The following is a 26,374-nucleotide window of genomic DNA, read 5'->3' as shown; positions in this document are numbered from 1 at the left end:
GTCCAGAGGTAAGCAGTGCCATAACCGTCCACGCCATAACCGTCCACGGGCAGCTAGCACTGGCTGCAAACTGACATTTGAGCACTGGGACAAGGCTTGACAACAAGGTTCGACGCTTCACGCTCGCTGAATACCGATATCTGTGCAATTTAGTCGTTGACATCCGTAGCTTACATTGGTACTCTATGTAAGTAGTTACGGGAGCTGCCGTTCCAGGTTGGGACCTTGCAGTAATTTATTTGGTATTTGGTATTTAGTCTGTCACGTCGGAACTCGGCTGTGCGGAAGGCTGTGCAAGTGCTTATAAACCGACTTGAGTCAAGTCGACTTCTTGCCTTTCCCCCTCACTCACACAACTGAAGCAACATCGTATTGCCTCAGTTGACCCAGCCCGACTGCATCGCGGCCTCCGTAAGTGCTTTTACCACTGTACGATGTCGATTACTTGGGATCTGACCATCTCTTGTCGCAGACGTAGCTCGGTGTCGTCCCCAGCCATCACAGCTGTAACCCCACCCCACTTCGCCATTTCCCCTTTGACCAACAACACTTCAACTCCATCTAGTGAAGATGTTCGGCCAATAAACGCCTCGCCCGTATTCAGACCACCGTCACCGACCCCTCGATTCAATGGCTTCTTTACATCAACCGAAAGCTCGCTTTCACAACTATCTAACAATGTCCCGATAAACAATACCACGTCTAACCCAACACGGGTCTCTGTTCAATATGGCCTTCCTCGCAATCTGCCTCCAGCACCTCGACCAGTAGCAACTCGCTCTGTAAAATCAACTCCCACATCCACACCTTCACCAGACTTTGCAGCGATGCGCAACAACTACTTGACCATGCTTGCAAACAAGTCAACCCCCGATACCCCGGCCTCCACGGTCGCACCCTCGGCGCTGATCAGCGCTGAGGATGCCCAGGCGAAGGCCTTCAAGGCCATCGCTGAGCTCACAGGTATTCCTCCCTCGCTTTCCCCGACGGAGATCATCTGGTATTAACACGTGCTCCACAGCGTCGCCTGAATTCCAGAGCCTCGGCGACCACTTCCCCAACGACTTTGGCGGTGGTGACGAACCGTTGATCCCGTTCACTGCTACGTTTGATGAGTCGCCACTCTTTGGCGATGCCTCGCCTTTCCTCACTTCTCCCCACGACTCGATACTCGATGACTTTGGCACCAGCCCGATGGACACCCCCTTCAGCGAGTTCCTGTCCACCCCATTGATGGGCATGGAGGACAACTTCATGGAGAGCCCGCTTATTCGATCCAACGACACACTGTTCGGGTTTGAAGAGGCGCCAGTTGTAGAACCTCCCCCCAACAAGCTGTCGACATTCAGCCCCAGTACTCCCATGATGGACTCTATGGATTCTCCCCGTCCTACCGTCCGTCGTCGAAATGTCACGGGTACCCGCAAAAACCTGACACCCGACTCGCTCATCTCGATGGACGCGCCAACTCAGAAGCGCAGCTACACTGCTCCGAGTGTAACTTCTCGCAAGGCCCTCCCAGCTGGCTTCATTCGCAAACGCGGGTTCAATGCAGCGTTTGGCGTTGATGAGACCGACGAAGTGCTTCCCGAGCTGTCCCCCACGGCCACTGAGCAGGAGCAAATCGAGTGGAAGCGGCGCCAGAACACACTCGCTGCCCGCAAAAGCCGGAAACGCAAGCTGGAGCACCAGCAGGGTCTCGAGGGGCAAATCGACGACCTGAAGAGTCAAGTGACCATGTGGCGCGAGCGCGCGCTGATGGCGCAGGAAATGCTTCGTGCCGCTGGGATCAAGTTCAATGTGGAGGCCATGGGGACGTAAATGGTCTGGCCACTCCAAGTCTTCGGTGTCTCTTCGGTTGTACCACCATTGATTCCCTGATGAAGAGCACTGTCGTATTCCTTTTCCTCATCTTTTTCCCAACTATCTCCATCGTTCCTCTAGTCTACGAGTATACCTACTTGCGTCCATGTACCGAATATGCAATGCACAACGCGTATGATTCGCAAAGCCATGCATTGACTACTACTATGAGGCTGTTGACTCCATAATATTTTCAACTCTACTATTTGTCTAGTCTAGTAGTTACCGCGCCCTGATGATAGACGTCGCGGGTTATTATATAAGCTTCCCTTTTAGGAATCCACGTGAGCAGCGACGCGCTACGATTAAAGCGCGAACGACACCGTATCGACGCGTCAAATGAGTGTAAATCAGTAGGAATAGCTATACATGGTCTCAAAATGTACATTTTGTAGCCTCTATCACTATAAGCTGAATATTTTGAGCATTGTCACACGTTACCCAACAATCACCGCACTCCCACCACTCTCGCCTTGCCATGGCGCCTTCTCGAGGGCAGCGCTGGAACACCCTAGATGGGCATTCCATAATCCAGTGCACACCCAGCGACGCGTCGAAACTCGCTCGATTGGCTCCCAACGCGTTGATAGCATGTGGCTTGTTGTGTCAGGTGACTGATATTATCTAACAACTTTTGACAGCCTCACATCAACGCGGTAACCAACAGACCCTATTTTTTCGCAGGGAGTTTACGACCGGTTTGCGACCGGTTAACGGAACATTCGGGTCTGTAAAAGAGACAACTATTTGTCTTGAAGCGTTCAAGGAATTCTGCTCCAACAGCAATAGGTGGGGTTCGGCCCGCATGCAAGGAATCTTACAAGTTCTTGTGTTGGCTCTGAATCTTGTTGCTGTCGGTTTGTCTTGTAAAAGGAGGAGAGAGCGTATTCGCCCAAGACGGCAATCGCGGCTGGGAGTCTTTGAGCGCAATCCAAGTGCTATCCTTAGTCAAATTGGTCAGTTGACGACGTTGACGCCTTTCACGTGGCATCGTTTCTGTCCTCCCCCACCATACCCACCCACTGTTTGTGGCTGGGTCGAGGACATCGTAAACTCGTCGTAAACGGTAAACTAAGGTAAACCAATCCAGATCCAAAGACAAATGTCAAAACCGTGACTCAAGTAGCTCTGAAGTCTGACAATAAACGGCGGCAACCCCCCCATCCAGTTTCAATCAGAGCAGATTTGCCTATCCTCAAAGAACACGAAAAGAGATGCCGACATGACTCCGCGGTGGTTTTCAAACCGGAGCTAGAGGCTACTAAAGAATTAGTTGGCTCAGACCAACAGAAACTGGAAGGTCCCGAAGGAAACACCGCATCATGTGTACCATATAACCTCAAATCGCCTCCGTCTTTCTTGGCCACGGCTGTATTGCTTCGTTTACGCCACCTTCAATTGCTGTCTCGGTCTTGCGTGTCAAGACAGAGTTTATGATGCAAGCTGAATCTCCCGGAAATGGTCCACCATACAAAAACTGAGGTTGTGCCGGAGTAAGGGCAAATGCTCGGTAACATGTCTACATATAAGACCCCAATGGTCAATAAAGCATCGGCGCTTCCAACTCACAATGATGCGCTCTGTTTATCTTGCAAGTGTTGCTTTTGCGGTGTCGATTTTCGGTGTATCGGCCCAGACGGCACCGCAGTGGGGCCAAGTGAGCGCTCTTTTGCGCAGGTGGCTTGGTTGCTGATTTGTTTCGTCTGCTTGTAGTGCGGAGGAATTGGCTGGGCGGGACCCACTATATGCCCTTCCGAATGGACCTGTGTTTATTTGAACCCCTATCACTCACAGGTTTGCTCAACTTTACGAATTCGGGGACTCTTTGATTGACTACCCGTCATTCAAGTGTCTGCTCACAACCAGCTCAACAACAACAGCAACAGCAGCAACAACAACCAGCTCAACAACAACAAGCTACAAACCGTGGTAGCTAGGACCGGTCAATCCAACCCAATCATTGGAACTACTTTATAAGAAGGGATGGTTTTTAAAGAAATATATCTGTTTTTCGAAAGTTGGTAGTACCCGTAACAACCTTAGCAGTACTGTGCGAGATGCTTGAAACTGTTTGGGTCCCCGATTGTCTGCTGGGTAATGAGCCAATCCACAGTGTTAACAGGATGCCCTTACACCCATCACAAGGAATTTGAGCAGCAACTCCAGATCATCAATATTCTTGACGGAAAGGTTATGCGTCACAGAAACTGTGAACGGCCAAATTTTTTCGTCAAACCGTCGTCTCTTCGCCGGCGAAGGCTCTGTCGTTGCCGGTGTCGTTTTTTGGATGAAATACAGGTGCCAATCTATGCCATTGCTCAGCGCGTTGAGGACGGAATCGCGTTCCCTGGGACGTAATGATCAAGTCGGTGAAACCCATCAAATTTTGTATGCTCACGCAAACATGCACACAGTTGCCGCTTGGCTTAACACCTGGTCTTTCGAAGCTTCGGTGAGCCTCTCAGAGGCTTTTGCCTCTGTTATTATGGAGAGATTTTGACGGTCGGAGGGAAATCTTAAACGCTGCCCAGCATTGATATCGATTACAGCTGGACACGATGAGCCCCAATTGACCCGGTGCATAAATTCACTGACCGTCTTCGGCTCCGATAACGACCAGGCTATGGTCAAGTTTTCCGTGGAAACTGACTCCCGGCACCACCTCTTGAGGTGGAATCGTAATCTCCTGGTCTAAGACGATCCAACAAGTTACGGAATTGTCATTGTCCGAAAGGCGGGCTGGACCACTCGTGATATTGTAGCGTTGGGCCAGGTCGTTGTCGATGGCTGAATAACGGCCCAGAATGTTTTGGCATATCGACGCCACTGTCGCCAAGATTGGGTCGATAGAGGACCTGCCTGACGCTTCCCGCTAGGCTAGAGTAAGAGGAAGAATAGCCAATATGACTGCGACTCACGTTCATCTGGAAATGATTTTGGGCCTTGCTCCACAAACGGCATTCCCCGCATGTCATCAATGCTTTAGCCTCTGCAGCGAATATTGGGTCGGTGGAGAGAACATTTCGCATGGCTTGCGTAGCTTCCGACTCAAAGGTTGGGAGCGGGTGGCCTGCAGGCAGCGTCTTCCGCGTAGCAATCTTTTTCCACCAGTTAGGTTTGAATACCTCCTTCAAAAAGGGAGAGGCGTTGGTAAACGCATGCGAGCCCTGTTAATCAGGAACAGTAGTGAGCCTTTGCTCACGATGAAAGCAATCACGCACTTGTGCAACTTGAAGAAAGCTGTAAACCTCCTGGCTCACTGTTTCTTGGACGGCGGAAAGCTCCGACTTGTCCACTTGCTCAAGGACTCCAAGTTGGGCATATACCCTATGGACCTCTCCGAGCAGCTGCTCTATATCCACACTGACCTTCTTTTGGGAGAGGTCAGTAGATTCAGACGACGTGAGACTCATAGTTGCAGGTAGTTGCAGTCCCAGCGATAGGAGTATATGCGGTCACAGTTTCACATCAACGGCAGCGTCGCCTTTCAAAGCCGGGGAGGAGTGGGAGTTGTTGCTGCGATCAAGTCCAGAACGCTCATGTTTGTTTCGTTTTAAACCGAACAGGTATATTTGCGTCTCGCTAAGGTACTGCAGTCGTGCCTGTGTACGCGTTCAGTGTCTCGTCTGCGCAACCCGCTGGCGTCATATATCCATAGGCTCCCAGATTTATATCTAGATGCCCTCCGTTAGACAGCGCCTTGAAAAGATATTACCAGTCTGGTGTTCACTCACAAACGAACAAGGTGTTATTGCTCGGACAGACCAGCCAGGCGTTGTTCTGTTGCCGCTTCACAGAAGGGCTGCTCCATCTACAAATCATCAGTCCTGCAACAGAATGACAAAGATTAACTCACTCCAAACTATCTCCAGAGAAAACGAACGTGCCAAGCGTGTCGGGCTTAGTTGACCATGAGACGGCGAGGTATGCCACGCTCGAGTTTGCTGGCGGGGTAACGACAGCATATAGGTTGGTCCCACCCGCATTCTGGATAAGTTGTCCGTTGACAATTTGGAACTGAGCAGCCTTGGTGTAGTCTCCAAGGACCGCAGTAGAGGCCGTGTTGACGACCTGCGACATCAGGTATTTGTGGAAATTGGGGTCCTCCTGCGAGCAACAGTTTAGGACATGTTGTAGGTTGGGATATGACTAACAACTGCGCGAACGAAAGAGTACCCAGGGGCGAGAGTGGTGGACGGACCGCTCGGGCCGGTCGGTGTTGAGCTGAGTGTTGAGCTTGAGCTCTTGCTTGTTGAGCCACTCGTCGGAGGTATAACGGTTGTTGTGCGACTTGTAGTAGTGCTGGCAGTACCCATAAGACACTTAACATGGCGGTTAGTCATTGTCCTAAATACTGCTTAAACGAACCTGTGAGTAATATGCGTTTGAATAAACACAGGTCCAGCCGGAAGGACAGGTAGTAGCTCCTGTCCAACCCATTCCTCCGCACTATAAACAGACACATCAGCAATGGAATTGTGATCAGAAAGTAGTTTACCTGGCCATATTGAGGTGCCGTCTGACCTGACACACTAAGAATAGACACTGCAAAACTTGCAAGATAAAGTGAGCGCATCGTTATTCGCAGAATGCGATCCTTGAGATCGTATGTCATGTTGAGGCTTATATGCGGACGCGTTACCGAGCATTTGCCCTTACCTCGGCTTGACCTTAGTTTTTGCATGGCGGACCATTCCCGGGAGATTCAGCTTGGATCATAAGCTCTATCATTGACACGCAAGACGGAGACAGCAATTGGGGGTGGCGTAAACGAAGGAATACAGCCGTGGCCAAGAAGGACGGAGGCGATTTGAGTTATATAGTACACATGACGATGGGCGAGCGGTGTTTCATTCAGGACCTTGCACTTCCGGCTTGATGGTGACGTCCGAATCGAATGTTTCTGGCTCTGCTTTAGTGGTCTCCGGGTCCGACTCGACCACCACCGCAGAGTCAGATCCGTCGCTTGCTTCCCTCAACACTTCCTTTCGCCTTCTTTGGCGAGGATAGGCGAATCTGCTCTTGGTCTCCGCCGCCCATGTCGATACGCCTTCGCGCCCATCAGCACGAACGAGAATTAGTAGTCGGTAAGTGACGTATGTCGACAAGAGGGTGAGGGTGATGCATCCAGCAAAGAAGAAGGTAACGCATAAGCTCAAGAGCAAGATGGAGACTGGGGTCAGGATATAAGAGAGCGGATCGGAAGACAAAGCATGACGCACGGAAAAAGAGCACCACTGTTGATGTGAGTAGCAACGCTGAAGACAGCGCGACGACGGCGATGGAGAGAACGAAGAACAGCGAAAACACACTGAGGGGCGAATTAGCACACAGGTGAATGAGACATGATGAACTCACAGAAAAGTTACGACAGGAACGAAGGAGAGCGACGCAAATACGGCGACGAAAGTCTGCATCCACACTCGTCAATCGGGCAGCAACTTCAGGCAGCCACAATGCTGACCGAAGTAATGGGAAACTCTTCGAAATATGTCGTGGCAGAATGCAGGGCTGGCCGAGCATAGTCTTTCTCGAATCTGTTCCGGTTGAGCGGAAACAAGAGAAGCTATTGACAACGCAACTGGTCGGTATACGCGCGGACTGCACTGGCACTCTTGTCGAATGAGGTTGCAAGGTGCTCCTTGACGGTTGGGGTAGCCGCCGCTTCGCTCATGGTGGGGAAAGGCGGGGTCGTGTGATGTCGCGTGAAAAGCGAGTCTGATGACTAAGCTCCACAGACCAAGTTTCTTACATTCATGGATTCAAATCGTTCGGTACTACTTGGCCTTAATCAAACCCGCCATAAGGTCAAAGCTATTCCCATCGGGCTGCAAGTCGATAAACCCCGCTTGTGACGACCAGCCAGTCTCCGGAACCGTCCTCAACAGACCATGCTCCGGCGTTATACCCAAAATACGGACTTGTTGGTGAGGTTTCGTGGTCGTAAGTGTAACCAGTTGGTCGCTGTAGAGGTTATTAAGGTGGGCTTTTTGGATGAATGACTAGATCACTCACGAATGCAGCCATCGGTCCACATACAAGTCCATGAATGGCTCAAAGGAGCCTTTGCCTTGCACAAAGGCAGACCACATGCGCTCAAATTTGACGAGAATAGCTGCGGCGGTGCGCTCCATGCTTAGCGCTCTCTCGTCCTCTGACAGTTGCGAAAGGGACATAATTGGCGGTGGATTGAGCACGTTGAGTCCAGAACCTGGTTGGGTCAACGAAATCGTCGAAATGAGAAATGATGGGTACCAATGATTATGTCCACTTTCCCAGATGAGAAATTTGTCCCAATGAGAATACCACCAATCTTCTTTGGCTCTCCGTCTCTACCAACCGCGTAGATGTCGTTCGGCCACTTCAGTCGGACCGCTGAACCATCACTGCCTAAAACAGCCTCGTCCCGACATGCTTCAACCACGGCAAGTGCAAACAGATATTGCACGAATACGAGCTTGGCTGCCGGGAAAGTCGCCAGGGACAGTCTCAGCAGTAGCGAAAATTGGAGGCACCCAGCGGGTGAAAGCCAGACATTTGCGCCGCGCCCTCGACCGGCAAGCTGCTGTGAGGCCAGGGAAAGCAGCGGTGTTGGCAGCAAGCCCATAAATCTCGGATTCCTTGGACTGTGGTAAGAAAAGTACTTCATAGCCAATCAAACACACTTGTCGAGCATGGTTTGTGTGCTGGTCACGACTTCGCCATAGAGGATGACGTCTCCAAAGCCGCATTGGTCATCCGCGACGCCCAGTCTTTTTCGCGCTGCCGACAACGCGTTGAAGAAAAGCGTCAAGTCGAACAACGGCGTCTGCTCCTGTGGAGGAATTTGTCCGTCGGCACACACAATTATGTGCTTTGGTTGCGGAGGAATAGCGGTGGTTCGTGCTGTCTTGAGCAAAGCCTCGCTGTCCCCAAAACTATGGAACTGAAATTGATCGTTCACATCGTCAAAGGCGCCAGACTTATGGCTGACAGAAAGAGCATCTGTAACAAGGGAGACGAGTTGTGGTTTCATAAAATGGGAGACCAAGAATTGGGGTAGTGGTTGTGGAATCGTGGTCGTAGACTCGGGTAGTTGTAGGCCTAAGAGTACGAGCGTATCGCGCACCATTGCTAGACGTTTTGTTTCCGCAATATCGATTTCTGCGGGAGAAAGGCTCGATATCGACGCCAAAGGCTCCTCGGTCAACGAATACTCTGGTGATGGGCCCCATAAAATTGTTTTGCCATTCCCGAGTTTATAAAGGGCACCAGCGACTCGACTTCCCTCGTCGTAGTGCGCGAGAACATGCACGTTTCCCTGGTCAGAGTCCGTGCCGACAAACTCGCATGGCGCATGTTGCCAAAGCCCATCAACTCGGTCGGCGATTGCGGTGGGTTTAATGGAGACAGCGCGAGCAGCGGCACTATTTGAACCCTGTTGGAAGCTCGGGTAAAGCGTATTGCCCGAGCCTTTATCGAAAAATCGGAGCAGCATGTCTTTTGAGAGACTGCCTGACGCGACATTGAGGATGCCTTGATCCAGACCCCGTGAAGAGTAATGCGAGCCCGTGCCAAATGCGAGAAAAGAGCCGCCGTTCTGGACATATCGTTCAATTTCTGGTGAGGCTTTGGACAGAAACATGTCGCGACATCCAGGAAAAGCAAGCAGAGCGCATCCTTTTTGCCAGGGCTGAGAAATTAAAGCCTTTTGTGAGATGGACTGCACAGAGTAGAAGGGGAGCAGAATGGAACGCAAGGTTTTAAGGGTGTTATCAAGCGAGGTCTGGACAACTTCGGGTCCCGCATACACAAGGACGTTCATGTCAACTAGCGGTTCTTCGGGCCGGGGCAAACAAGACCAAACAAAAATTGGCCAAATTGATCAAATTTATGTGGTATCTAGACGAGAGGCCCTGATAACGAGGCCTGTTTCCTCAACCTTTGCACAAATGCTACTCATATCAACCTCTCTTGGAGGAAATCCGATCTCCCACTCGTAATGGCCTACCGATAGTTGGTCAGTAAACAGAAATAAAGGGCAAGATAACACACAATCAGACTCGAGATGCCATGCATCCGCAACGACGCGTAGCTTGTCTCCTTTGAGCGTGCATATGGTGACCATCTCTGCTGCAATGGTGGTTGGTAGACAAATCTTTATCGTATATGAGGTCTGGGACGAGTTGACCAGGAGAGGAGGATATTGCGAGAGCGACGGGGTGCGGCGAGAGCGGGCGGTAATCGAATTTCGGCGCGTTTTTGGTCGGGGCAGCATCGAGACTATAGGCCAGGCGACAGCGGAAGGTTGAGGGGTCAAATAATCATCAGAATGTGTTGGCGTAGGCGTAGACGTTGAAGTGTCTCTTGCGAGTGGCGAGGGTTTAGCGTGAGGTTTAGAAAGTGAAGAACGAATTCGCGACGATATACGCCTAGTAGAGTCTGCCCGAGCCGGTTGGTTTTGGTGAGAATCTGGCGGAAAGGTAACACTCAGATAAGTTGAACCGCAAGGGAAGAATGGACCAGATAGTGGTGGTCGATTTTCACAGACTGACAGTGCGCGAAACGAAGCAGCTTTCTTGGGTGGTTTGGGAGATAAGTCTGAGGTAGTATTGCGGGAGTTGTGAGAACGAAGAGGATTGAGAAGGGATTGCATATCGCGACCAGCGCGAGAGGATGAAGGGAGAAGGCGAGATTGCATGCGTGACCTCGGCGCTCGTTGATTAGCTAAGTGCAGTGAAGCGAAAAAAAAAAACAATTACAGTACATGTTTTGAATATAACCCTATGGGTACCATAGTACAACTTTTGAATACAGACGAGAGCAAGTAAGACTAGAGCAGCACAGATCGTACATCTTCCACGACCAAATGAAGCACCTAAACCTCGATTCCCCGCTGCCTTGCTATGAATTGGGCGAGATGAGCAAGAATTTCGCCAGTCTCTTCCCCCACCGGTCGAATCCACGTTGCGAAACCATACTAGCAGCTTAGTAAGTAATCGAGACCTGAACGAATCGTTCCAGTGTCTCTCAGAAACGCGGCATACTGTAGGTATACTTGATAATTCCCGTGCTGTCGTCAGCCTGCGACCTCCGCCTCGACGTTAACATCGCCTCAACGCCCACAGCTGTCGACCTATATGATTATCTTTGACTCCAAGATGATCATGAATATGAGCAGTACCTTTTGTTACTCAAGACTTGCGACAGTACTTGACGAGTTCGACAAAATCATTTGCATTGCCGATTGTCTGGTCAGTTATGTCAGAATGAATAATGGTGCAGGGCATGATAGCTTACTGCGAGCACAAGAAGTTTGAGGATAAGTTCGAGGTTGTCTATGACGCTGAGATTGAAGGTTTCAGAGTAGGTGAATGGTTTCTTTGCTGAATTTGTTTCTGACTGTGGATCTGAACGTCGTGGCTTCTTTGTTGGTGATGGGGTCATATCGTCAGCTTTTGGTGTCTCGGATTGCGATTGGGGGGTTTTTCGTATCAAATAAAAGCGCCACTGTAGTCCATTTGTAAGCGCATTGACGACTGCATTGCGGCGACTGGAGTCAATCGTGAGTATGACTGCTTATCGAGTGGACAGGCTTACGTAAATACACAAACCGCTGCTCCTTCACTCAGGACTTGATCTTTTGTCGCTTTGCCGTTCATACTGTCCATCGCCTTTGCTTCGGTGACATTCAACGCCATATTGGTTGGCAAATAACTTGAATCCATTGAGAGACGTTGGCCAGCATTGATACATGCCAAAGCTGATAATGAATCAGTATGTATGCACTCTCTAGACAAATACCCACCATCCTCTGCATTGACGATTGTCATGACATGGTCGAGAGTGCCATGGAAGTTGATGCCTGTGGCAACACATTGAGACGGGATGGCGACCTCTTGGTCTAATACGACCCAAGCAGATATATCGGTTGGTTCACTTGATGAGCCTGAGGAATACTTGGTTGTCGGTCCCTGGAGTGCGTAACGTTCCTTCAAGTCCTCGTCAATGACTTGATTTTCGGCGATGATCTCTTGGCAAATCGCTGCCGCGGTTGTCAAAACTGGATCAGTGAGAGATCGATGCCTCTCGCTAAGCTGGGATAAGAAGAAGAACAAAGAATCTGTATAGACTCACTTCTATACGGGCATGCTTCCTGAGTTTGTCCCAAAGATGACATTCTGTGCAATTTTGGAAGGCTGCTGCCCGTTCCTTGAAGATGGAACTGGTAAGAAGGATGTCGGCCAGGACTCGTGAAGGGTATGACAATGTTGATGAAGGGGTTATAGTCTCTGTTCCAGTCGAAATGGTTATGAATTGTGAACCTGTTCCTTCTTGGAAAACATCCTTCAAGAAACGCGAAGAGTCCGTAAACGGGTGGGAGTTCTGAGGAAGAAATAATCATTGTGAAGAAGCCTTGCATTAGTACTCACGCTGCTGAATTGTACCCGGGCGGCTTCAATAGCCTTGTTTTGTAGGGTGGCAAGCTTTTCGGTTATGTTGGGGATGTCGGGGATGTGCGTGACGAGCCATTGTTCGTGAATTTCAGTTATGAGCGTAGCAACTGCTTCTATGTTTAGCTCTTTTGCAATGCCTGAGCCTTCAAATGAGGAGGAACGAAGAGACATGGTGTGACATCACCTCCTGATTGCGTTCGCAGTTAGCAGGCAGTGAAGCGACAATCACAGTACGTGTTTTGAATACAGCCCTACATATGGGTATCATAGTACAATTTTGAATACAGACGAGAGTGAGACCAGAGCAGCACCTATCGTACATCTTCCACGACCAAATAAAGCACCTAAACCTCGATTCCCCGCTGCCTTGCTATGAATTTGGCGAGATAAGCAAGAATTTCGCCCGTCTCTTCCCCCACCGGTCGAATCCACGTTGCGGGCAATGCGAAACCATACTGAAGCGTAGTAAGCAAGCAGGTACAATATGGAACCTAAACGAACCGTTCCAGTGTCTCTCAGAAACGCGGCATAGGTATACTTGATGCTTCCCGTGCTATAGACATAGTCGAGGATATTTCCAGGAGCCCTGATGTCGTCAAACCGCTGAAAAAATAGATGGGAAAGGCGAAGACTAACGTATAAAGCAATTCACACAGGCTCCCAGCGCTAAAGCCCATTCCATGGACAGCTCTCCCGGCTTGCGCTGCTCCATGAAGTGCCTCCATCTGATCCTCTGCATCTTTGGGTAGTTTATTGCATTTATAGGAGTATGGGGCCGCCACTATAGACACCTTAATTAGGGCTCGACAGGAATAAGACATCAATACGCACGCATCTGACCATAGCTCCTCAAGTCAACGAAGGCAACAACCCCGCCTTTACCCGCACCCTTCCCAGCCCCGTTGATCTTCGTAAGATAATTGGCGACATTATTGACTTCGGCCGCTTCGAATGCCCGATGGCCCGGGTACCAATGCGAGCAGGGGTCAGCGGGGGTCTTGTCCTTTCTCTTCTTCTTCTTAGCGTCAAAGAGTGGGCTGTCGGAATGCGCCTTCCATTTGAAGCCCTTGAGACGATGGTCATTTGATGGGAAAGCAAAGTTAGTGGAGGCTTACCCAGTTTCTGAAACAACGTTTAGCAGGGTAATAGGCTTAAAAAAACAAAGTTGCACCTGTTCATATCGATCCCAATACATTTTGCACCTGGGCCAACGATCTGACGATTCTTGTACCTTGAGAGAGAGAGAGAAATAGTATTTGGATGTGGTTGGGTAATAAGCCGTTCGCGTACCAGAAACGATCCGATTCCCAGGTATAAACGTAGCCATCAGGATTAGGAGAAGGGATAATGTGAAAGTCCTAGAGAGAAGCATGAACGCAAGAGAATAGAGGATACGCAAATAACCGACGTAAGTATCAAGGAGATAGCTGAGAGAGCCGGATTCTGAGCTGTTGACTAGCAAGGAATGGGCAAAATGAAGCGCAGTAGAGGTTGCGACCCACTATTGGTGGTTAATGCCCAGTAGTTTCACATCACATCTAGAAAAAGCATACCTCCCGTGCATGTTGTGGACCCATCACGACGAAGCCCAACTTGGCCATGGTCGTGTTCGCCACCTTCGAGATCTTGAGTCCCAGCATTTCTCTCCCCTCGGCCGTGTGCCCCAACTCTACCAGTGACACGGTTTGTGGATGAAGTTCGACAAGCTTGCGCAAAAACAAGTCAACCTCTGACTGCGAGTGATATTCGTTATGAAAGGTGGTGTTTTGAAGTGTCGAAAGATCCCACTCTTGCTGTGTTCTTGCAAACGGCGGGGTTGGATATGTGATATTGGTTGTTGTGTGTGGAACGGTTAAAAGTGTTACTGGGAGGTTGGGAATCGAATGAGGGGTGAATACGTCGACGTAGGGATCATTTCCAGTGTGTATTTGCCAGATGTCGAGGTTGTGTGTCTGGTCGTGTGAGCATAAATATCCTAACAAGGAGGAGTAATGGTACACACCTCAGCTGTCTTTATCACTTCCTCGAGTGCATCCCAACGTTGTGGCTTGAATCGCCGCAGAATACCAGCCCTTTCGAGTTGGGCTTGTGGATTTGCGGTGATATCAAAAACTTGTTGCTGCTCAAAGGCCGCTGCGAGGCACGGCAGAGACAGAAGCGCGATGCGAAGCGCGCTGTAAGTCATGGGAGCGTTTATTTATCGGTTCCAGGTACCGGTATAGAAAACAACCAGATGGAGGGTGGGGAGGAAAAGGACCCGTGCGAGTCCCTCTTGAGGTAGGATACCGAAATCCGGACAAATTTTTGGAATCTTTGATGGAGGTGTGACCAAAATCCGGACAGAATTTCAGCCAAAACCGGACATCTTTGATCTAAAATCCGGACAAGACCATCGACAACGTCTGAGGTCTGAGCGCAAATCCGGACAAAAGCACGATTTGGACTCTTGACTACGAGACTTGAGGTCATTTACTACTTTAAGTACTTAGTTTCTAATATACCCATGACAACCAACAATTAGGCTGAGAATATCCGGCAAAGACTGTTTTACTGTTTTACTCCGCATTTTCTACCTACTTTTAGTGTGATAGGAAAAAAATTGAGGTTGAAGCGGAATCCGGACAAATTTTTTGGATTTTCGGTATGCCTGATCCAAATCCGGACAAGAGAGGCCCAGGCCGATGTCCCAAAAATCCGGACAAATTTTGGCCAGGATGATTTTCAGAATCCTACCTCAATAGGGATTCGCACGGGTCCTGGAGGAAATTGCGAAAAGTCACGTTACTACTCACAGGCTTACATGTAATTTACATGTGTGAAGATAGGCAACTAGTACTGCTAAGTAGACACGAGCAGACTCCCGTCAGTCTACGGTCGCAATCCAACCAGTCATCTCTTACCACCCCACTCCAGTTGAAAGTTCGCCGCCCCACCAGGAGGCGAAAAGACTATCTGGATCGACGATCCTGGCGATCCGAGTTGTGAGATGAGTTAACACCACAATAGCCATAAAGTCGCTGGGCTCCTGACGGTGGTTGCAGTGAGGCGGACATTGCTGTACTAGTACACGTGACATCAAACTACTCTGTCGTTGACGTTGACCTGCACCGAGAGCGACAGTGCTAGTGGCAAACACAATAATCCAATCCCATGAAACTACCTCGCTGGCACAAGGTCATTTAGTGTCTATTTGACTTCATAGCTCTCTGAACCGGTCATCATGCGCAAGTCGTTCCTCAGTGTCTATGCTCACAGCAAGAAAAACCACATTCATACAGCTCAAGAGCGGAATTTCGCTTGTTCAATTCATCGAGAGTGTAACACTCTGGGCCTTGGCCGCCGCGGCTCTTCTTACTGTCAGCATACGAATTGCTTCGAAAATTCGTACAATATTACATATATGGTCTTGTAGGTAAGTATCGGACTGGGTTCAGAACATCAATACTTGATGACTCAGTTCTTTGGCATCGGCTATGCCACTACTTATCTCTCCTGGTGCATCAAGTTCTTCATATTCGACTGCCAAATATCAATTAATTAACAGTGTCGCTAACCATCCAAGTTGCGAGCTCACTCCCAAAGGCTAAAGTGAATACCCGCAAACTGGCTCCGACCAAGATTAAACTACGCTTCCGCGAGCCAGAGCTTACCCAGGCCAAAGAGGAGGAGGATACTGTCATTTAAAGTGTCGTGCATGGGCCAAATGCACAAAGTGGGCGTCAAGGGCTCGTCACAAAGGCCAAGGTGAACACACGCAAACTGATTCTGATCAAGACCAAGCTTCACTTCCGCGAGCCCGAAGCCACTCACGCCGATGACACAACCTCGATTGAGTCGGCGACGACGCTTTTTGAGCGATGTAACGCAGTGGGGCGGTTAAATTATCCTGCTGTCAGACAAATTCTTCAGTTTGATTCCTGTCCTTGGCTTGTTGCGATGGAATTCGCGCAATTTTTTGAACTCCATCTACCGAAAATGGCTAATACAGCAATAAGCACTTGACTGTTTTCTTATGCTGTGGGCAAGATGTGATACTACAAATATGGATATACGAGTCGCACATGAAGCGCGAAATATGCGGTCCACACCTCAGCATTGGATTGTACCCAGAATTACCACATTTAGAAGGAAAACGAGCACATATATCAATAAATCAGTGATGCCGTCACCGTATCATTGATAACATATATCCTGTCTTGCCCTTGGACATGACTTTCGTCTGTCAGTGTCACTCTTCCTCGTCCACCGCACCTGAGGGTCATCGACTTACTCGTCTCTGCCATGTCGAGCCGCCCTACGAAGCAATTCTCCCTTGACGACGCGTTACTCGGCTTCATTGGAGCTAATACCCCACCGTCAGAAACAATTGACCATGCTGTTCGCTTTCTTGGGACCTACTCAGGCACAGAGTGAGTCTTATACTTCCGTATGAACAGGCTGACCTAAACTCTTCAGTAAATTCCTCATGGTTGGCCATTTTACGCGCAGTTTCTTCGGTAGCTGAATCTCGCTTAGGCAACGCAATATATGGCCAAATTCATCGCGCCATTCATCCTCTATCGCGCCCAGCTCCAGTTCCGCGCCGGCAAGCGCCCCAAACCTGTTTCATTAACAGAGGAAGGTCTTTTCAAGTTTGCGGGCCAGATTAGCGCGGCGCGGCGAATAATGGGCTTCCCTAGTGTGTATTTCAATCCCTACGAGAAATATGGCTTATTCTATCAGACATCCTCTACTTCATTAAAGCTCTATCGGCTTTGGAACGCAATCCACCTGCGTCGCGACTGATACTCAACGTTGGCCGCATCCAATGCCTTTCCATGCTCGTCTTCTACCCCCTCGAATACGTGTCTTTCTTCTCTGCCCCCGCCTCTGGGCCCCTTCTCCGCATCTCTCCCAAGGACGCATTGTTTGCTCAGCTCTGGAGTGTGCGTGCTTGGCTGGTGTTTACCGCTTTCAAAATCGTTGAACAAGCACACGACCTGATTGCCCTCCTGCGTAAACACACCTACCACAAAGATGAGGCTGAGCGCGCAAAAATAGCGAAACGAAAGTTCCATCTTACCTACGCGCTTATCTCGAATGTCGTCCGTCTCCCGGTGATCTTGCATTGGTCCGTTATTGGTGGTATATATAAGAACGAGGTCGGTGGAGATGTTTGGTGATGAATTAGGTGCTAATTACTTTTAGATCTGGACGTCTGGTTTGTCGCTGGTATCTGCACTTGCTGCTTTGAAAGGTGGATGGGAAAGTACTCGGTTGTAAGAATGGATTATGTTGTACACTAAAGGATTACACTTGTGTTAATTGTCGTAGAAAACTAGAGCACGAAGCTCAATGGACTCGCGCAGTGGAGATCCTTCTGGCGTGTTTGGGTCGCTAAAGCCTGTGTGAGGCGTGAATAGCGCGACACTGCCGTCTTGCTTAGAGTCGAAACTGGATATCTGTGAGCACAAGCAGTATGCGAGAGGAAGAATTAAGCTTGCCATTTGATGAGAATGACTTCCTCTGGTGTTACTCCAGAGAAATACGTCCACCGCTGTTCGGGACTGAATTTGACACCAAAGGTTTCTCCTTCGCGGTCAGGGTAGACTAGTGCTACAGGCAGCACGTCGTTCTTTGGGTCCACGGAGCGGAAATCACACAGGGCAAGGGGCCAGTCGTGAGCTGGATGGCTGATTGGCCGCCAAAGGTTTATTATCTGGAAACGATGGCTGAGCAATTCGGGCACATCCGTGGCTGGAAGATGGCGGTGGACACGCGCCACAGCGGAGGCGTTAGTCTGGTCAACGTGTGTCTGCGACACAGGCTGGCGTTTGTTTGGGGAGTCGTCGATTTCCCCTGGACGACGCCGGCGAATAGCTAGAGTGTTTCATTAGCTTGCTTGGCTTCGGTGACAGCACAAGGCAGCGTACTGTGGTCGAACAGAACGACACGACTGGCCCCCGTCAGCCGTTTAATCAGCTCTATACTCTCCGGATAGTACTCCCGCTCAATATCGGCATCACTGGTGAAGGCAGTATGTTTGGCAGGGGAATGAAAAAGCTGAAAGCCAGCCGTGTCGAGAGTCGCCGTCGATTCTTGGCCGCGCAAATCGTGGATCGGGACATCATGCTCCTCCAAAGTGAAGTTCCTCGCTCGAACACCAGTTTCCGTTGTTGCATTGACGTTCTGGAAGGCGCGGGCTCCGTCAGCTGGGGGCACGTAGAAGGCAAGATTTCCTGTAGTGTTCGTCATGTTATTTGGGGTTTGCGGTTCTTTCAGAGGTGGAGCCCGTATTTAAGGTGGCCGGAAGTCGCGATCCGGCATCGAGTCTTGCGTGCTCAGCTGAGTAAGGTCCGTTTGAGAAATCGGGAGGTTGAGTCAGACGGCGCCGGAGATTGGGCAGAGCTATAACCGCCTGACAGAGACGAAGTCTCAGCAAGAAAAAGGCTAATCTTGGACCTGGAAGATGAGAAAGCAATGAGAAAGACTCAAGATCTCGCGCAGACACGTGATGGGGCAGGCAATCATGACTTGTAAGGGACAAACGCAGAGTTGATATTTGGAGTTGGGTGCAGGTTGACACATCGAGAGCACACATGGAGGGCTGGGCATTAGGCTACATACTGTAGCAGAGAAAAACATAGAAAACGCGGCGTGACTGGTCGTGACGTGTCTCCGTCACATGTGACATTTACTTTCTCGACTACCATGTCCAAGTCGGGCACTCCGGAACGAGACGAGCAAGACACACAAGCAACCACGGCGGAAGGCTCCTCGTCGTCAGAGGTACCAAAGACGAGTGAAGCGTCTCAATCCGAAGCCAAATCCGAGACCGAGACCGAGACTGGAGCGGAAACACAAGGGTCTCCTTCAGACGCTGCTGCAACCTCTTCGACCCCGTGGCAAGCCATATACTCTCCGCAGCATAACGCGTACTACTTCTACAATACCGAGACACAGGAGACGACCTGGACAAACCCGTTGCAACCAACACCGACAGCGGAGGCATCTACGAGCCAGGAGCAAGTTGCCGCTCAACAACTGGGTCTCACACCGAATATTGACCCGCGATATGCCACAATGCAGACTGCCGCCCTCGCCCAGGGTATCGACCCCGCTCTGGCCTATTTGGACCCATCACTAGCTGCCTCCGGTTCGGCTGGTCTGCCTGCGGGAAGCTTCCAAGCGCGTTTCAATGCACGGACTGGGCAGTTCACGGCGATGGATGGGCGGACGCCGGACCACATGTCTGAATACGAAAGGGCGAAACGGATGAGCACTGTCTTTTTTGATGTCGATGCTTGGGAGCGGAGTGTTGCGGCAGAGAAGGCGGCAGAGGACGAGGCGGGCGGGAAGAAGCGCAAACGTCCAAGCAAGAAGGATCTGGTGAGCAAATCATTCTGTTTTTCTGGCGTATAACTTAGAGGTGCAGGAACGATTCAAAGAGCAGAAGCGCCTGAAGAAGATCGCAAAGACGGCGTGGCTAAGGACGTAAACACTCTGTATCTCATAGCGATGGATTCTGAACCACAAAACTGTTTGCCCTCGAAAGATATACTCCATATCCCAGACTCTCCAATTGCAATTCAAGTTGCTGGTCACTGAGACGATGGCGGACTCCATCGTATACCAGAGATTCTACTCCGTCTGACCATGATACCGAAACAGTGGTGTTGTGTGGGTTTGGGTTTGCTGCCATGAGCAACGTTGCGCCAGCCACACTCCATTTGCCCACATCCACCCTGTCTCGGATTGACTGCTCGAAGCGCACTTGCGGGTTGAACAAGATTTCTTTAACCTCTGCAGAGTTGAATACCCTGGCGAGCGCCGAGGCAGCACTCTTGATATCTTCGGTTGTCGGGTCGATCCAGGGCATGATTCCTATAAGAAGTCAATGTCCATGAAGACGGAAGAAAACGAAAAGGCGTACCCCGCGCGCCATGGTTCACGCTCAGTATGACCTCTGCTGCGAACTCGCGGCCAGTGGGCGGGCGGGCCCAGAATCTGTGCAGGTCGTGGCTGACTAAAAAGAAAAACACACAAAACGCACTCTTGTCCTCAAAAGCTTGAGGGACAGCCCAAACCGCTTTGGCACGCGTCCAGCCGAGGACATCCAGTCTGAATGCATAGTCGTCGAGGCGCTGCGAGATGTCTTCCAGTTGGCCCACACAGTTGTCGCACCCGCAACACCCGAAATCGGCCGAACACGAAGTGTTGTATTTCATCGACCAGGTTGCGTTGTTGGCGACGGGGTAGGTGTCGGGCATGATCACGTCTGCGCCCCCAGAATAGGCCGCAAACTCGTAGTCGGCGCAGTTTAAGGTGACGGATACCGGATGGTATCCGCCATCGAGCGAGTAAATCTGGTCATAGGCGCGGCGGGTGCTTTCAGGAGGCTCGCTTGTCCCGTCTGGCTCGTCCGCGGTGTACCAGAGGAGCAAATTGGTCCGATTTTTTATCTGGGCAACTTCGGCTGCGAGCTTGGTGGGGTTGTTGTATGTGCTTGATGCCAAATTGTAAGTCATATACGTGTACTCATTCGGCGAACTTACTGTCGCATGTCGTAAACCAAAAGTAGTCCAAGCTCCTCCATCCTATTTAGGACTCGTTCCAGGGCCTCAAGATCACCAAAGGTCGGGACAGGGTGGACGATTGTGAAGCTTGAAATCAAGTTAGGATCGCGCAAAGGGTATACTATTGGTCACCCTTGTGCCTTGATATCATCGAGCAAAGAAAGATCGGCGTCCAGATATCCGTCGAAGGAAGTGTAAAAGCCGAACGGGAAAACAGGCTCATAACCTGTTTGGCCTTGGAGTAGAAGCGCCCCAGTTCTTCCGTCGCGTTTGGTGACCGACCCGCCCAGCGGTCGGGGTAAGTATGATATCATTGTAGTTGCATGGAAGGTTTGTGGTGACGCTCCGAGCGCGTCGCCGGATGGGCTGCTACTCCCGAGACAATCGATTGTTGCTGTTGGCGGTGCATGACTCAGGTTGAGAAGCGGGAAGTACACCTCGGCTGAAGAGTTGACTTCGATGCTCGTGCGCGCTAGAATAGTGTTGTTTGCGCTGATCGAGACTTGGAGGGTGGAGAAAGGGAACGACAAGGCCCGGGCATTGTGATACCGGAGTGAGTGTGTCGTGAAAGCTTCAACAAGGATCCCAGCTTCATAATCCTCCCCCACAATATATGGGGTCATAATTGGCGAGCATCTGAAGACCAGTAAAGGATCCCGTGAAGTCCCTTGGTCGTATTGGAATCGCCCGCCTGGCGGGACGATTGGTTGCCCAGGCAGATAATTCTTGTTGCACCTTCAAGGTTTTAAGCGGTATACAACCAAATGGAGCCTCTAACCAGGTCTGAGCTGTTGTCCCCAGAAGTTGGACAGAGACAAGTGCGAAGTAAAGTAGACGCATCCAAACAACCGCATGCCGTGACTGATCTGTGACAGGCGTGATCGCGAACCGGAAGTTCGACCTCAGACTGCTCAGAACCTACCCGCGCAATGCAAGACGCGGATGTTGACTCGGATGCCAGTGCGGATGTTCCACTGCTCCGACATGCTTATAATGCACGCTAGCTGCCGCTATGAAGGTTAGCGACTCAAGACATGGCCCCCGCTACCAACCCCACCGCGCCAACCACCAACAACTGGACCCACCCTTTCGGCGCACTCGATGCCCAGCCTGCGAATGTAGCTGGTGCCGCGGCGGCCTCCCCCTCACGGGTGGCCATTGTCAACTCCCTGCTGCCCACCATCATTCCGTCGACGGACAGCCCCTCCTCCACGGCGGTTAATATTCTGCTGATATTCGCCATCATACTCGCCATCGCCGGCAGCATCACCATTGTCTGGCTCTGGATCAGGCGTCGCACCCGCCGAGACCGGGTTCCTCAAAAGCAAGCATGGGACGACGGCAATGTAAGCCCACATTCCCCCTCCCCCAACGACCTTTGACCGACCCTTCCCCCAGCCGTTCGCCAAGTCCATGCTCTCGCGGCCCCAACTCATCATGCACATGGGCGCCACCGAGGAGAAGACGCAGGACGCATTACTACAAGAAGTCCCCAACGTTTTCCGGATCCTCGGACGACCAAACGTGGCCACCAAAGACGGCGATGTCGACGAGGCCATCCCCGAGTATCAGAAGGCCACACAGTAGCTCGTTACATCGGGATGTTTCATTATTTATTTGTTTGTTCATTGCGTATCACAACTTCTCACTTGCGTTCACTGCGGTTACTAGTATTGTGCAATCAAACGTTCTGCCCGTAGCTACAGAAAAACCGTCTTGTACAACCCAGCACCTACTTACGGACCAAAGTCGACCACGGATCCCACCCAAGCTGCTAAGTATTGTTGACATAAGCAAATACAATTCAGTGCAGACACTGAGACAGTCATACGTGTAATGATGGAGGCGAAAACAGGCGTGGCCACAGATGCGCTGCTAATAAGTCTATCTTGCTTGGCAACCTTCACCAACGACGTTACGACTACAACTCGGATGGATGGCGCGAGAACATCCAAGCCAAATTCGAGACAGCTTTCAAGCGCCCGGCCTACCGGACGTGTCAGAGGCTGTAGCACCGGGAGAGGACCCGGTATGTTATGTATTGCTAGCTGGGACGGGGATGGGAAAGATGGTGCCATTCGTGTTGCTGCTGCTTGGCAACAACCACATGGGTCTTTACCGTGACTAGTATTTCGCCACTGAAGCTTCTTCAAGTTGAGCAGGTGAGTGCTATTATTCGCGTTATGATCGAGCTCTAATATGTTTGCGAAGGCTGCAGGATTCAACGCGATCTGTAGCGGTAAATGGCGATACTTGGGATGCAGATCCGAGTCGTGAGATAGGCAAGGTGCGTTGCAAATCGTGTCTTTTCTAATATTACATTAATCTCTTTCAATAGAAACTCAAGTCTGGTGCATACCGGGCTATCTTTGCGGGGCACTTGGATTGTTACGACCGATGTGGGTTCTGCTGCAACCTGTGTTCTATAACAACACTGATGACTTTCAGTCTTGCCCAGCGATGTCGAGCACACGGCACTCCCTGTCTAGACTCTACCCGATCCCATCCTTCATTGCGTCAAGACCTCCAGACCCAATTCACGCACATTTCGACCTTGTCTTTGACGACTGTTTCAGAGACCAGATCCTAAAGAAGGACGCTGCCGAGTCAAGGATGTTGCCGACTACACAGATGTGCTCTCAAATGAGGTTTGGGGGATATATGCGGAACATGTGTGGAACTAAGCTTTCTCGGAGTATCATAATATAACAACTAATAGCATCTGGTCGGGAGCGAGAACAAGTTGCGATGACAAACTAGTGGGATCTGTGACAGTGCTACTGCGTTCTGCTTCTCATCCTGAGGACTACATCCTGTACGGGTACCCGATGCGTTCCCATCTAATGGCCTCTTCAGTGCGACCCCACTCCACATCTTCATCGCAAGTCCTGACACCTTCCTTGAGTCGCCATCGTGGAGCCTCCCATACGTACTGCCTTCCAGTCTCCTCGTCAATATGGATATGAGACGGTCCCTGTGCAATTTCTTCGAAGTAGGCATTGAGAATGTCGATTTTCCTGTCAGAACCAGGGCCGTTCAGAGGGGCATAACCAACGTAAGGGTGTGGAGTTTGAACGCCAAGACGGTAAGGGGACGGGATGTTCCATTTAATGTCATACAGGACGTTCCGAATGTCCTGCAGATTCATGGCCAGCCCTTCGGCCGTTGAAGCAAGGCCGAAATCGATGATTACGGGACGAAGCGGATCCAGATCGCGTAAAATGATATTCCTTGCTGCAAAGTCCGGATTGTTTACACCCAGGTTGCGGATAGCTCGAGCGACGTCGATGATGGCATGAGCAGCGCGCTTCGCATTAGGAGGAGTGATCTGCGGAGGTGACGAAGGGTTGGGGGATATTGTAGCCGCAAGCTGTATATGATCAAGACGTGCGCCAGGAATGTACTCGAGTGCAAGGAACGGAACACTTGACAAAAGTGGGTCGTCAAAGCCATAAATTGGGGGCTTATACGTCCCGCTACCAATCAAGCGAGGAATAGAACGCCCCTGGAGCGATTCGAGAGCGTGATAGACAGCCATTTCATTGGAGTGTGACTCGAAAGTTTGCTCCCAGTGGTCCATTTCTTGTGACCATAGACAGAACGTCCCTTCACGATCAGCCAACCAATCGTCGTAGAAGTCTTCATCTTTGTTCATTCGCTCTTCTCGCGTGACAGGCTGAGTGGCGCCCGTGCATTTCCAATGGTTCGGCCAACGCTTCGTGCGGAATTCGCGCAGATGAGTTGTAAAGAAATCGCGAAATCTTGGTGACCACGGGGATGTGCTGCGTTCTTGGTCCAGCTCGCGCATTAACGGGATTCTGTTAGGGATATGTCGCGGATCGCTGAATTTGATGACGAAGCGTGGAGGGAGTGGTAAAAAACCACTTTGAGGTTCGGCGACAACCACCTGGCTGAATGTAAAAGGGCGAAACGCCTGCAAAACCCGAACAGAGATCTTTTGAGGAGATGACGCTTTCGACAATGAGAGACTGAGTTGAAGCATCTGTCCCTCGGAATATTGATGGGGTACCGACTCTGCATGCCTCAAGAAATGTCAAGCAAACCAAAACGAGGTCAACGAGCCTTGAAAGGTACCTAGTATCCAAAGCCATTTGTGACCGAGTGGGCTGGTAAACTGATCTATCGCTCATTGGCCCCCCGACTAGGAATCTTTCGACAAGTGACGTACATGTGGCGGGCTCCTCTGCGATGAAAGAGCGAGACTCCAGATTCCTTTTGCGTTTGAGTAGTGGGCAGACGTATACGTGGAGCTCTTTGTTGCCAAAACATAGATGAAGGCTTGAGTTAAGTAGGCGAGCCGAAAGTCACAATGACAGTCATCGCCTGTCACGGCACAGGTCCACAAAGGCGCTCGCCCAGACCCGCGCCGCGCTGCGAGTGTCGACCGTGACCCGTTTACGAGTAGTTGCCACTGACCTGTGCGAAACCATGACCTATGCTGCTAGTAGTCGGAGCGGTATAGTCTACTGCTAGCGGCACGAAACTGCCAGTGTGACAATTTCAAGTTGAACATCAACCAATAAATTTCAAGTCCCTACCAGGCTACCAGCCGACCACAGAATCGAGATTGCTTCTTGTTGTATGATCTTCTTTGGCGTGGACAAAAGGAGCAACAATAGCATGAACAACCGATGACTCGGATGCGATACTCACACGAGCCCACAAACAAGTTGTTCAACTGTTGTTGGTGCGATCACACGTGCCAGTGCTGACTCGACTAATAAATTGCGATACTCACACCAGAGTTGGTAAAATATCCCTTGAAGTAGAAACTGTGCTAGATTCTGGTAGAATCTAGAACCAAATCAACCTATGGAGATTTGCCCAAAATATACATTTTTGAAACTGAGAATGATTTTAGTCAAATATATACTAGTTTTAGGCAGTCTGAGATGAAAACTATCTATGGGACTGAAACTATGCCTGAAATGGTTGATATCTGTGCACATATATTTGGTCATGATATCACGCATATCAAATGTGGCGAAACTGACAGTGAAACAAAGGATTTCACTGACAGTTTCAGCACAGATGATACAAAGGAAATCAGCAGTGGAGAAATGCACATAGATTCTCTTTGTTTCTATTTACATTTCTCCACTGCTGAAACTGTAGATTTACAGTACAATGAAATCATTGTTGAAATCTCAAATTTATTCATGCCAGAAATTGTGATTAAAACTGTCAGTATATACATTGGAGAAATTGTAAGAGATATTGTATGTATATCAGTGACTTGAGGGTCAACCCTCAAGTTAACCCTCAAGTCAACCCCAAGGGTCTGATCTCCGGGTAGACCCTACAAGTTCAGTCTTCAGCTACATATTTAAATACATAATTAGCATGAATGGGATAACAACTTTGTAATGACTTTACACAAACTTTCTAATGACTTTACATAAACTTTCTAATAAATGTTACCAGATTGTAGGGACCCTTAATACATGTTACTATTCAGTTTAGACCTATGCTTCGAGGTCAATGGTTGAGTCAGAAAAT

The 26,374-nt window shown here is 50.1% G+C and overlaps 13 protein-coding genes across 13 annotated transcripts; 4 read left to right on the top strand and 9 right to left on the bottom strand.

The window, feature by feature from the left end:
- Positions 1-434: 434 nt before the first annotated feature.
- Positions 435-1,821, top strand: MIND_01198600 (Imprinted and ancient; the record flags this gene model as incomplete). The annotated part of the gene is made up of 2 exons (XM_037368495.1): positions 435-963; positions 1,022-1,821. 2 exons carry the CDS (start codon positions 435-437, stop codon positions 1,819-1,821), a joined length of 1,329 nt encoding a protein of 442 aa, XP_037215421.1.
- Positions 1,822-5,445: 3,624 nt separating this feature from the next.
- On the bottom strand, positions 5,446-6,478 carry MIND_01198500 (4-O-methyl-glucuronoyl methylesterase; the record flags this gene model as incomplete). Its single annotated transcript, XM_037368494.1, has 6 exons — positions 5,446-5,537; positions 5,598-5,674; positions 5,720-5,970; positions 6,018-6,185; positions 6,232-6,312; positions 6,362-6,478. The coding sequence occupies 6 exons, from the start codon at positions 6,476-6,478 to the stop codon at positions 5,446-5,448; spliced, it is 786 nt and encodes a 261-aa protein (XP_037215420.1).
- Positions 6,479-6,713: 235 nt separating this feature from the next.
- MIND_01198400 (uncharacterized protein) lies at positions 6,714-7,537 on the bottom strand (the record flags this gene model as incomplete). The annotated part of the gene is made up of 5 exons (XM_037368493.1): positions 6,714-7,036; positions 7,086-7,174; positions 7,222-7,274; positions 7,328-7,400; positions 7,446-7,537. 5 exons carry the CDS (start codon positions 7,535-7,537, stop codon positions 6,714-6,716), a joined length of 630 nt encoding a protein of 209 aa, XP_037215419.1.
- A 103-nt stretch (positions 7,538-7,640) lies between these two features.
- On the bottom strand, positions 7,641-9,667 carry MIND_01198300 (BPL/LPL catalytic domain-containing protein; the record flags this gene model as incomplete). The annotated part of the gene is made up of 4 exons (XM_037368492.1): positions 7,641-7,827; positions 7,879-8,074; positions 8,119-8,483; positions 8,529-9,667. The coding sequence occupies 4 exons, from the start codon at positions 9,665-9,667 to the stop codon at positions 7,641-7,643; spliced, it is 1,887 nt and encodes a 628-aa protein (XP_037215418.1).
- Positions 9,668-9,733: 66 nt separating this feature from the next.
- MIND_01198200 (uncharacterized protein) lies at positions 9,734-10,543 on the bottom strand (the record flags this gene model as incomplete). Its single annotated transcript, XM_037368491.1, has 2 exons — positions 9,734-9,849; positions 9,898-10,543. The coding sequence occupies 2 exons, from the start codon at positions 10,541-10,543 to the stop codon at positions 9,734-9,736; spliced, it is 762 nt and encodes a 253-aa protein (XP_037215417.1).
- A 493-nt stretch (positions 10,544-11,036) lies between these two features.
- Positions 11,037-12,470, bottom strand: MIND_01198100 (uncharacterized protein; the record flags this gene model as incomplete). The annotated part of the gene is made up of 6 exons (XM_037368490.1): positions 11,037-11,093; positions 11,143-11,395; positions 11,443-11,605; positions 11,651-11,939; positions 11,980-12,228; positions 12,276-12,470. 6 exons carry the CDS (start codon positions 12,468-12,470, stop codon positions 11,037-11,039), a joined length of 1,206 nt encoding a protein of 401 aa, XP_037215416.1.
- A 173-nt stretch (positions 12,471-12,643) lies between these two features.
- MIND_01198000 (Zinc carboxypeptidase) lies at positions 12,644-14,484 on the bottom strand (the record flags this gene model as incomplete). The annotated part of the gene is made up of 10 exons (XM_037368489.1): positions 12,644-12,754; positions 12,801-12,885; positions 12,936-13,080; positions 13,131-13,365; positions 13,415-13,421; positions 13,471-13,530; positions 13,590-13,657; positions 13,708-13,800; positions 13,853-14,251; positions 14,302-14,484. 10 exons carry the CDS (start codon positions 14,482-14,484, stop codon positions 12,644-12,646), a joined length of 1,386 nt encoding a protein of 461 aa, XP_037215415.1.
- Positions 14,485-16,580: 2,096 nt separating this feature from the next.
- On the top strand, positions 16,581-17,561 carry MIND_01197900 (uncharacterized protein; the record flags this gene model as incomplete). The annotated part of the gene is made up of 5 exons (XM_037368488.1): positions 16,581-16,708; positions 16,755-16,767; positions 16,815-16,977; positions 17,022-17,440; positions 17,487-17,561. 5 exons carry the CDS (start codon positions 16,581-16,583, stop codon positions 17,559-17,561), a joined length of 798 nt encoding a protein of 265 aa, XP_037215414.1.
- Positions 17,562-17,599: 38 nt separating this feature from the next.
- MIND_01197800 (uncharacterized protein) lies at positions 17,600-18,533 on the bottom strand (the record flags this gene model as incomplete). The annotated part of the gene is made up of 3 exons (XM_037368487.1): positions 17,600-17,732; positions 17,783-18,158; positions 18,212-18,533. 3 exons carry the CDS (start codon positions 18,531-18,533, stop codon positions 17,600-17,602), a joined length of 831 nt encoding a protein of 276 aa, XP_037215413.1.
- Positions 18,534-18,989: 456 nt separating this feature from the next.
- MIND_01197700 (WW domain-containing protein) lies at positions 18,990-19,776 on the top strand (the record flags this gene model as incomplete). The annotated part of the gene is made up of 2 exons (XM_037368486.1): positions 18,990-19,667; positions 19,714-19,776. 2 exons carry the CDS (start codon positions 18,990-18,992, stop codon positions 19,774-19,776), a joined length of 741 nt encoding a protein of 246 aa, XP_037215412.1.
- A 12-nt stretch (positions 19,777-19,788) lies between these two features.
- MIND_01197600 (uncharacterized protein) lies at positions 19,789-21,840 on the bottom strand (the record flags this gene model as incomplete). Its single annotated transcript, XM_037368485.1, has 6 exons — positions 19,789-20,162; positions 20,212-20,783; positions 20,834-20,941; positions 20,987-21,589; positions 21,633-21,720; positions 21,777-21,840. The coding sequence occupies 6 exons, from the start codon at positions 21,838-21,840 to the stop codon at positions 19,789-19,791; spliced, it is 1,809 nt and encodes a 602-aa protein (XP_037215411.1).
- Positions 21,841-21,888: 48 nt separating this feature from the next.
- Positions 21,889-22,441, top strand: MIND_01197500 (uncharacterized protein; the record flags this gene model as incomplete). Its single annotated transcript, XM_037368484.1, has 2 exons — positions 21,889-22,200; positions 22,253-22,441. 2 exons carry the CDS (start codon positions 21,889-21,891, stop codon positions 22,439-22,441), a joined length of 501 nt encoding a protein of 166 aa, XP_037215410.1.
- A 1,219-nt stretch (positions 22,442-23,660) lies between these two features.
- On the bottom strand, positions 23,661-25,144 carry MIND_01197400 (uncharacterized protein; the record flags this gene model as incomplete). The annotated part of the gene is made up of 3 exons (XM_037368483.1): positions 23,661-24,897; positions 24,950-24,994; positions 25,044-25,144. 3 exons carry the CDS (start codon positions 25,142-25,144, stop codon positions 23,661-23,663), a joined length of 1,383 nt encoding a protein of 460 aa, XP_037215409.1.
- Positions 25,145-26,374: the final 1,230 nt, after the last annotated feature.

This window comes from Mycena indigotica (assembly GCF_014461135.1).
Source record: "Mycena indigotica strain 171206Taipei chromosome Unknown Mind.scaff0011, whole genome shotgun sequence".
Lineage (NCBI taxonomy): Eukaryota > Fungi > Basidiomycota > Agaricomycetes > Agaricales > Mycenaceae > Mycena > Mycena indigotica.
Note: the sequence above shows the minus strand (reverse complement) of the source record. Positions and strands in the feature narration are given on the sequence as shown.